Source organism: Cannabis sativa, chromosome 4 (assembly GCF_029168945.1).
Source record: "Cannabis sativa cultivar Pink pepper isolate KNU-18-1 chromosome 4, ASM2916894v1, whole genome shotgun sequence".
Classification (NCBI taxonomy): Eukaryota; Viridiplantae; Streptophyta; class Magnoliopsida; order Rosales; family Cannabaceae; genus Cannabis; species Cannabis sativa.
The window spans coordinates 15,832,968-15,844,016 of NC_083604.1; the positions used below are offsets into that span (position 1 = coordinate 15,832,968).

The window sequence follows — 11,049 nt, forward strand, 5'->3', positions numbered from 1 at the left end:
GAATGAAGAAAAATGGTGGAAATAAAACTTGCAGCCATGAAAATAGAAAGGAATTTTAACTGCTACAGAGCTTTTCTGATTTTTTTTGAAGTATAATTTATATGTCTCTGTATAATGTATCTCTCTTCTCTGTTTTGTTCTTCTTACAGAGTAAATACCAAAGATTTTGAATTACCAAAAACATTTATTTTCACTAATATACAATAGCGTTATATAAAAAAAATCATGTTGCCGGCGCTGGAGACTAAAACAAGGCCCCTCTCTCTTCGCTGAATCGAATGCCCGATCCCTCTCCCTTTGTGATTGATCTCTCTTCGCCTCGTATGTGTGTCGCTCAGACTCAAAGGTAGTGTAGTGGTTTCTTGTACCACTGGGAGAGAGGAAAGATATTGGGATATTATATATAAAAGTCAAAAATCAAAATGAAAAAGAAAATGATAAAATATTGGTTATTGGTTGTTGGTCTCTTGAGATTTGTTAGGTGGTATTGTTTGATATTGAAAAGTATAAACTAATCTAGAATATATGTTATTGTAATTATTATTGGTGATGGAATGTGAACATGGTTCAAGATACACTTAGTCATCGATATACTTGATTAATATTATTTTTGACTCTGTATCGTCAAAATGTTAGTCTATGAAAGTGTAGTGTTTGTAAAACATGTCGTTTGAAGGATTTGATGATATAGGAGTTTACATGCGTTTCACCCCGACTATGATTGAGGGTGGTAAATTGGTGGCGTTGCATTAGATAGGGGGCATGCTCGGGTGCAGCATAATTGTCACCCCGCAGATCCCGCCTTCGACGGGGACTAGGATGCCCTTAACCTCAACATTCTTGGCCCATCCTTGGCCGAGCCGTCTGCACACGTTCATAGTCGAAACAGACCTCGAGATTTGTGGTCTTCGACTCGCTGTACGGTCCGGTTGGACGGGGACGGGGGCGGGGTGGGCTGCTCGGAGAAGGAGGCGGTGCGGGGTCGGTTGTCGGTTGGCGGCTTGCGACGCATCCAGTAAAAATTAGAGCCAGTTATATACTTTTTAAACTATTATTTCATTTTATTTTTATTTGTTGAATAAGTAATTATTGACATGACATCGTTCTTAATTTTTATTATTATAATTACTTTTAATTAAATTGCAATTGCTTTTTTGAGTAATTATTTTATTTTATTATATTTTTAAGTATTTAACTTTCAATATTATTGTTTTGAAACTATTATTATAGGTAGATTTTATTAGTGCCATTAGTTATTAGAGAATTTTAAATTCTTAGTTATTAATAGAATTATAAGGTTATTGAATTGTTTGAAGTAGTTGGTGTTCAGGATATAATGCCAAGATAAATTAACAAATATTGATAATAATTTCAAATATAATTATTAATTTGTAATGAAAATATAATGTAAAATTGTCAATAATATTTAATTATTTATTATGATTATTATTTTATTTTATTTTCCCTTACTAATGTATATTTTGTTTATTTGTCGTTAATTTTTTTTCTCTCTTCGAGGGAGTCAATTCTCATGAGCAAAAACTCCGTACATTTATGTTGCTTAGCTGATCCCTTCTCGCCTAGAGTTGTTCGTTGCTGGGTTATTGTTTCTTTTAAAGAGTGATTATGAAGGTGTTGAGATTCTTTCTACTCTTTTTCTGAGGATATCTCTAAGTGGGACTGTTGTTTTGTTATCTGTATTTCCGAGTGTATGTCTTCAACATATTATATGAAATGGTAATATATTCTCACCAATAAAATTGGTTATTATATTAAAAAAAAACTAATAATGATTTACATACATAAATATTTATGTATATATTAAAATAATCATTATCAAGATAATTTATGTATATAAATATAAAAGCATCAAAAGTATCATATAATAGATAGTGGGAGATCGAAAGGAAGTTTTATATATAATATAAATGGGATGCGGGTTCAATGGACAAAAATTAAAAACTTGGTCAACTATATCTATTTCCTGGTCTCATCAGAATTTTCTGATAGAAGGATAAATTTATTTTAAGATTACATAATTATTTTCTTAAATCAAATGTACAAATAAATTTCACAACAGAACAAAATATTTAGGTTGAATGATGGTATTACATTGTTTCGACTCCCAAGCAATTCTTGTGTGAAATAATTCTAATACGTACATTTACATATTTACTGAAAATGAGTGGATTACTAAGTCTATTTCATCACTAATTATTTTTTTTTTATCTTATTGTAGGTATAAAAAAAATAAAAACGTTAGGAGGCAGGCGATGTGATTGCAGGAAAATGAATGTTCGTCATCTGTATAGGCGAAAAAATTATCTACCTTCGGGATATTTTTTTGTTTTGAAATATTTTTTTTAATTTATTTATATATTATTATTATTATATTTAGGGAAATATATGCAAAATATTATTCTTATTCAAAATAGAAATTAAAGATAATAATTTTAGTTTTTAAAAATAATAATATCAGCACCATGTGGAAATATATACAAAAAAAAAACCGTATTGTTAAATTTATGTATAAAAAATAATTAATACATTAAAAATTTTTAAAAGTTCAAAAAAAAAAAATCAACATTGAACACCCAAATATATAAATAAAACAAAACTTTTACATATTCAAAAAGAAACACTTTTTTTTTAAAAAAATTTATAATTATATGCCTTATAATTTTATTTTACTATTTACTTGCAATATTACTATTTCTTAAAGTTTAATTTTTTAATTATGTCATAATATTGCATTTAATATTTTTAACTTATACTATTATCAAATATTTATATTTGTAACAATATACCTTTAATTTTATTAATCTTACAATATTATAGAATTAAACAGTATAAATACCACAATTAACAATATCAATCCAACAACATATATGACAGGAAAGCAAAAGTGATAGCTAATTATAAGTCATTGATTGATACATACAAGTCCATCCAAGCATAAAAATAATTATATTTTTTAGTGTAAGATTATATGCTCAAATAAATGACAACACTAAAAGCGTATAATTTAATATAATATACTTATTTCAGCATATAATCTTATAATTTATTTATTTGTAAAAACTATGTGTAATATAAAGTATAATAACTTTTAAGATCTAATGTAATATAAATAATAGATTATTCTAAAGAGGTAACATTTCAAACTATATACTTATTTATTTATATAGTAATATCATCATTAATTGAAGACTAAAACTAACTTTTATAATTTATTTCTCTGAAAAAGATTAAATATATTGAAAGTATTTCTAATAAATTGTCAACTAAATGTTGGATACTACAAATTTATGTTGATCAAAAGAAGATAAAAACTCAAAGATATATAAGAATTTTAATATATATTCTATTGAAGAAATAAAACAAGAAGAAATTGCTAAATTTTTATCTTAAATTATACATTGCATATAAGTAATAATTTAAAAATTATAATAAAAAACTTATCCTGTGTAATATTTTTTAAATGGGTAAACATCTTATTTTACAAAATATTTAATAAAATTTATAAATAATATTCTATTATTAAATTAAATATTTTACAAAAAAAAATCCAAAAAAAAAATATCAAAAACAAAATAACACGTGCCTCGCACGTAGTTGCCGCCTAGTTAGACATTAATACCCTAAATTTCTCTTATAAAAATGATCAGAATGTATATACAAAACAAAATATATTATAAATTTCTGTTATAATAATGATGACAATGTACATACAAAATAAATATATTATAAATTACCTTTATAATAATGATTACAATGTACATACAAAACAAATATATTACAGATAATAAAAAATTGTGGAATTGATGTTCGAAGTTGAAAAAATGAATTAATATAGAAGTATAGAAATGGAATGTCAGGGACTACTGCTAAACCAAGAATCATAAAAGGGAGGTTGTTCATCATCATCGTCGTCCTCGTATTCTTCTTCATCATCATCACCATCATCATTATCACCATCGTCGACGTGTTCAGAGTCTTCACCATCACCATCACCATCACTATCACCATCACCATCATTAGCATGATCTTCATCAGCGTCAATATCATTGTGATTTATTTGTTGATCACTTTCTTGGTGATCTTCTGAGAGAAGAAAGGGATGGTTTAGTAACATGTGAGCAGAAGGTCTATTATTAGGGTTCCTAGTAAAGCACTTGAACAAGAAATCCCAAGCATTCTTGGAAAGCCAATCCGAAGGTAAACCACTACACGGAGTGTCTATACTAATTATACCGGAAAGCCGATTTTACGTGGGGTTATCATACCACGGCAGCACTAGTCCAGTCAACATTTGCAAAACCACACACCCAACTGCCCAAATATCACTCGCCTCTTCTTGAGTATTTTCTAATAAAGCTTCGGGAGAAAGATAATACAGAGTTCCTCCAACCTTTGACCTCCTCATGCACTCATCATCACCATTATTACTCCCAACACTACTAGTCTTAGCCAGACCAAAATCAGCAATCTTCGCCACAAAACCATCGACGCTATAAGGACTATTATCATCATCATCAGCCACCAGTAGAATGTTTGCGGGTTTCAAATCACAATGCACCAAACCCTTTCCATGAATAAACTCAAGCCCTTTAAGAATGGAGCAAGTGTGTGCCTTCACTTCCCACTCACTCAATCCATCTCCATTATTCTTACTCTCGATCGCACTAGCCAAGGACCCACCTGATGCATACTCCATCGCCATATTTACCTCCCATTTATTATAATTATCTAATTGACCGTAGCACTTAACAATAAAAGGACTGGAACCAAGAGACTCATACACTTTCATCTCCCTAACTAGATCCTTTGAACAAGTATTATTTAGTGCAGATTTTACTGCCAAAAGCTCAGGCAAATCTTTATAGTGCGGTGGTCGAGGTTCTTTAAACTTAACCAAGTTAACACATCCAAAACCTCCCCTTCCGAGTAACTTTTCCTTCACCCATCCACCATACTTGCTACGTTTATTATTTCTAGAATCTTCATCTTCTCTTTGTCTCTTATTATATTTGATTACAAAAGTACCCTTCTCTTGACGATATTCGATCACCATTCTCATCATCTTCATATTTTATTAATTTGTTTCTTAGAAGAAACAATAATTTATTAAGAAAAACTAATGAATGCGTACAACTAAAACTAAGGTTGATATAGCCCCACTAAACTAAAGTCTAATTACTAATTATTTGTTTAAAAATATTCTCTCTCGTGACTAGTGACTAGTAGCTATATATAGATGTATATGTAACCTATTACTATTAGGATTAGGATTATAGTTATGTAATTTTGATTTTAAAAATGATTATGTTTTATTTTTTAATTAAATGATAGATACTTTTATTGGGATAATTTAATTATTTGTAGTTTTCGTGTTTTATGTATAAGATTTTTGTTTTTGAAATGATCATATTAGTATTAGGATTATAATAATTAATTCTGTAATTTTGATTTAAAAAATAATTAATATCTATCTTTTTGGACTAGACTACGACTGACCTGTGTTTTGACTTGGGCTTCATCTTCGACTTTCTTCCGATCATAAGCTTCGTCTTTCTTCTTCCGATCATAATCTTCATTTTCATTGAAAAGTATAACAACCATTTTATTTACTTGAAAGAAAGAGGAATTGTAAAGAGATTTTTTCTATTATAAACTTAAAATGTAATAAATTTACATTTATGACCCTAAAAAAGGAAATAAACAAAAATAGAAACTATAAAGTTGTTAATTACAAAAATGCCGGCCAAGCAAAACGGAACACCATCTTCTTCGTGACCCAGCCGCACCCTTCTTCGTGACCCAGCGATCCAACCCCAACAACCCAATCTCAACCATCTTTCTTCCAAAACCAGCAAAATCAAAATCTAAAAAAATGTAGAACTCCTAGGAAACAAGCTGAATCCCGAAAATCCAAAATCAAAAACGAAAAGGAAAAAAAAAAACCAGGAAACCTCCATTGATGTACAAAAAAACTCAAAAACAACAATCATTGAACAAAGAAATCGCGATCAGAGGAGAAGAACCGAGTAGAAGGAGAGCTGGAAATCAAAGAAACTCACCCATGATTGAATCAGAAGGAGAATTGAAGGTAAACAAATTTTTTCAGGAACGTGAAAACATCTTTTAGTGTAGATGAATAGTAATTTGATATTAATTGATGAAAACCGGATTAAATTGAAATAATAATGAAATATTGATGAAGCTGAGAAAAAAACAACAAAGGTTTGCATGAAAATAAACATTAACGCATATAAATAATTGCTACAGTGTTTTATTCTGAAAACTGTTGTTTACAAGTTGTTTTACAGTGGAATAATAGTTGTTTGTGATCTACAAACTAGAAAATATGAATCTATTGTTATTAATTACTGATTGCTTTTAAAATAGTTGTTTGATAGTTGATTTAAGCTATATAAATAGTCGGCCAGCTGAAAGTGTTAGATGCATAAGTTATTGCTGGAAAGAGTTGTTTATTGGTTGTTTTGACAGATTAAAATAGTTGTTTGCAACTACAAAAACTGAACCAAGTAAATAATTTACATTATTTCAGGAAACAGAACCATTACAAATATTGGTGCAGAGCAATGGGCATTGGGATGACAACAAAAACTATGTTGATTATGAATCAAGTGGAGAATTAATTTCGACCAAGTGCACTTTTGAGGAACTAATGAGAGTAATGATGGAAGAACTCCAATGCAACCATGAATCAACACAACTACAACTGAAATATCAACTGAAGGAAGGAGGCCAACCACTACAAATCAAGGATGACAAAAGTCTGTTGTTCTACATAAAGCTATTAACGAAGGAGGTTGATTTCACAAGGTACCCATTGTGTGTGAACAAAACCAGTAACACGACACCACCTAACCAAACTATGGTGTGGAACAATATGATCATGGAATCGTATGAGAACAACGCAGCACAGGAAGACTTGCAGCAACCTGGAAACAACACGGCAACAACTTCCAAGCAACAACTATACGCAGACGATGGGATCTCGGTGAAGTTGATACATTTTTCCTAGAAACAGTAACAGTGTCATCAGAATGAACCATACAACAACCAGAAAACAATAGAGAAAAAACTACAGCAGTAGATGAAGATTTCGACTTCACCGACTATGCAAAGCTTGTGGCTGCAGAAATGGTACAGCAACTAGAAAACAACCAGGAAGAAGAAGAGGAAGTGGGCAACACAGAAATGATGATCATCAATGACAAACGACATGAAACAATAGAGAAGGGGCAAATTTACAAGGACAAAGAAACATTGATAAGTACACTATGCTACTTTGCAATCAAGAAGACATTTCAATACAAAGTAGTGAAATCTTGCACAAAAGAATACAACATAGTGTGTTTGGACACAAACTGCAAATGGAGTTTAAAGGCTACAAAAAATGGAAACACAGAAACATTCATAATAAGGAGCTACGAAGAAGAACACACATGTGCAGTTACAATAAGATTTGGAGATCAACGACAAGCTACATCAAAGTTGATAGCAGATTTTGTAAAACCAAAATTCTTGAACACGAAAACAAAGTGCGGCCTATGAGACATAAAGACAGATATGAAAGACAAATACGGAATAAAGATGAATTACATGAAAGCATGGCGTAGTAAAGAGCGAGCACAAACCCAGCTACATGGAAATGCTAAAGAGTCGTACAATCTCTTGCCAAGATACCTGTACATGCTACAGAAAACAAATCCAGGTAAAAAAAATTTAAAAATTTTACTTTGAAAATGTTTGTGAAAAAACAGTTGTTTTTGCGTTGTTATTTCGTTGAGTACATGTTGTTTGACAAAATCCTGTTTGATTAAAATTCAGGAACATTAATAGACATAGAGAAAGATGATGATGACAGTTTCAAATATGCATTTGTTGCATTGAATGCTGCTATAAAAGGTTGGCCAAACCGCAAACCAATCATCGTGGTAGACGGTACATTCCTAACGGCCGCGTATGGAGGCACGTTGCTCAACGCCAACACACAAGATGCGAGAATCGAAAATTTTTCCACTAGCATACCGCATAGTTGATTCCGAGAACGATAAATCGTGGGAGTGGTTCTTAAAAAAATAAAAGAAGCATTCGGGGTTTGAGAATGTCAATGCCTAATATCGGACGGACATGAAAGCATCATCAAAGCAACTAGGAAAGTGTTCCACCGAAATAACACATGGCTCCGCATCTTCCACCTCTTGTCGAACCTCAAAACAAAATTCAAGAAAAATGCAAAGCATTTCGAGTGCCATTCTTTGCGAGTACAAAAGCTTACACGAAATGGAGTTTGAATTCCATATGAGGGAGCTAGACAACTTGGATAAGCGCATAAGACCGTACACGGAGAAAATTGGCCATGAAAAATGGTCAAGGTATCATTCGAGAAAACAACGGTGAAAACTAATAAGAAGGATAAAATTAATGATATGTTCACCTATTTAGAGCGTTGTATTTGCGTTGTTTTTGCGTTGCGTTTGAGTTTTTTTTCAAAAGTAGAACTATGACAGAAACTGTCCAAATTATAGGTACTCTACCATGACATCAAACATAGCCGAGGCACCGAACTCGGCAAATTTAGCGACAAGGGAAACACCGGTGACAACATTAATGGAGTGCTTGAGGGCACAAATGCAAGAGTGGACATACAATAATAGAAATGAGGCACAAAAATGCACAACAAGGCTGACACCATCATCTGAGAAAAAACTCATAGGGAACTATGTACAGTCATTGCGACTAACAGTAAGTTCAGATTATCGTTCGCATAAAGTAAAATAAAAACAGTTGTTTTTGCATAGTTTTTTGGTTGTTTTAAAGTTGGTTTAAAACATGCAGGTGAAACCAGCAAACCAGAACCTGCTTGAGGTGATAGATGAAGACAGAACAAGAATAGTAAACTTGAAGGAGAAGACGTGCACATGCAATAGATTTCAAAAAGATGAAATGCCATGTAACCATGCAGTCGCCGTCATGAAGGACTTGAACATAAACACATACAACTATTGTGCACAATACTACACATCAAAAGCATGGCTGCAAACATATGAAGAAACAGTATACCCAGTTGGAAACGTAAGAGAATGGGAACTTCCAGAATTTTTTGAAGAAATCATAGTGTTGCCTCCAAAGGAGAGAATCAAGTCTGGAAGGTCGAGGAAAAGAAGAATGGCAGCAGCTTGGGAAACAAAGAAACAAAACAAGTGTGGCAAGTGTGGACAAAAGGGACATAACAAAAAGACCTGCAGAAGAATTACAGCATAGAAGTGGAAACAACTACACATTAACCAAAAAACAACTATATTAAAACATTTAGAAAACACATACTGCATATTACGATTAGTTGTTACATACATTTTTTTATTGTGATTTTTTATGTGGAGAGATATTGATAATAGGGAATTGGTATTATTATCATTAATATACAAAAGAACATCAAATATTATAGTTAAATAATTAAATGAGTGGAAGAAGGTTGAAATTAATAAGAAGGAAAAAAAAACTACATAAAGTGATTACAAATGCAATTTAGTTGTTTGTCAGATGGTTGTAATAAGGTTGTTAATAGTATGCTGTCATGACTAAGAGTAAATATAAAGATTAAAAATCCAAAAATATGAACAAATTAAAAACCAATTCCAATTAAGAAAAAAACATGATAGAAACAACAACTTGTCTATGATTATGAACATAATCTGGTAATAGAAAAAACAAAAGCTACATAAAAAAAAGTAGTATTTCCAACAACAACCAATAGATAACTAAGACAAATTCTTCTTTGGACCATTTGGAGGAGCCTCATCTTCACTATCAATAAATTCCACTTCTTTCATGCGAGCATACTTATAGAACAACACAGCAAGCCTATCACGATGTTTCTCAACATCAAATATGGGAGGAATCGGTTTCATATCAATAAAGTATTCGGCGAACGATGCAACGAAACAACCACGATACCGCAAAACAACCAAAAAACAACGACGAGAAAAACTTAAAAAAGGAAAATAACATTACAAATTTTAAAAACATTTGAAAATAAAAAATAAAAACAACTTACTTCGAGGTTTGTTGAGGCAAACCATCAACCTTAACAACTTCGAAAGGGTCTAAACAAACCGGTTTGTTTTCCTTTTTGAACTCATCAAACAAAGCAAAAAAGTGGGGCAACAACACCGCAAATGGCTGACAAGCTTTGATAGCAGCACTATCTTTCATAGCAGTCGACAAGGAGTTGTACATGTACATACGCCTTTCCTCAATATTCAATCGACCAAGAATCCAATGTGATTCAGTCTCCATATGGATGATAAAGAAAACATGATCGCACAAATGGCAAGGGGAACCACATAACATTTTTCTACCTCTTATATAATCAGCAATGGCATGCTGGGCAGTTATCAAAGAAAGATTTTTTTTCTGTGCAATAAATTTTTCATACAAAGCATGAATGGTTTTGAAGAATAAGCAATCGGTGGTTGTAAACTTAACCTTTGGCTCCTTTGCATACTTTCCTTTTTTACGTAGATAGTAAAAAATGATGTCCAGATGCTAAACAATAAAAAATGAGAAATGTTCGAAAATCAGAAAATGAATTATATTTCAACAACTAAAAAACAACCAACAAACAACCTGAATAAAACTATAGACTGAAATTTTTGAAAAAAATCAAAAGAAAAAATAATTTAACTTACAGAATTAGTCAAACATTGGCCAGGATATGCAAGCTTGTGGAACCACATCTTGGTTGCAACATCTTCCACGCCAAAACGAAAAGGGGGAACAATCTTATCCTTACCCTTCAAGTAAACCTTCTCCTTGTCATGCCTAACATTTAAAAAAAATATGAAACATAAATAGTAAAGTAAAAAACAAAAAATACAAAAACACAACAAAAATGCTGAAAATAAACACTTACGGATCTTTCTTCGATCGACGTCCTTCACCAAGCCACAAGTCAAAATCAATCTCGTCTTTATGTTCTACATCTTCACCAATCTTATCATCGAGAGGACACAA

At 31.7% G+C, this 11,049-nt stretch overlaps 3 protein-coding genes across 3 annotated transcripts; 1 reads left to right on the forward strand and 2 right to left on the reverse strand.

Annotated features, from left to right (window-relative positions):
- Window positions 1–3,874: 3,874 nt before the first annotated feature.
- LOC115713397 (mitogen-activated protein kinase kinase kinase 20-like) lies at window positions 3,875–5,622 on the reverse strand. Its single transcript, XM_061113559.1, has 3 exons — window positions 5,518–5,622; window positions 4,287–5,083; window positions 3,875–4,163 (listed from the first exon to the last, which is right to left on the reverse strand). The coding sequence occupies exons 1-3, from the start codon at window positions 5,620–5,622 to the stop codon at window positions 3,875–3,877; spliced, it is 1,191 nt and encodes a 396-aa protein (XP_060969542.1).
- Window positions 5,623–8,316: 2,694 nt separating this feature from the next.
- On the forward strand, window positions 8,317–9,297 carry LOC133036809 (uncharacterized). The gene is made up of 3 exons (XM_061113560.1): window positions 8,317–8,408; window positions 8,562–8,778; window positions 8,872–9,297. Exons 1-3 carry the CDS (start codon window positions 8,317–8,319, stop codon window positions 9,295–9,297), a joined length of 735 nt encoding a protein of 244 aa, XP_060969543.1.
- Window positions 9,298–10,086: 789 nt separating this feature from the next.
- LOC133036459 (uncharacterized) lies at window positions 10,087–10,818 on the reverse strand. Its single transcript, XM_061113015.1, has 2 exons — window positions 10,725–10,818; window positions 10,087–10,581 (listed from the first exon to the last, which is right to left on the reverse strand). Exons 1-2 carry the CDS (start codon window positions 10,770–10,772, stop codon window positions 10,087–10,089), a joined length of 543 nt encoding a protein of 180 aa, XP_060968998.1. The 5' UTR covers window positions 10,773–10,818.
- Between the last annotated feature and the right edge of the window lie 231 nt (window positions 10,819–11,049).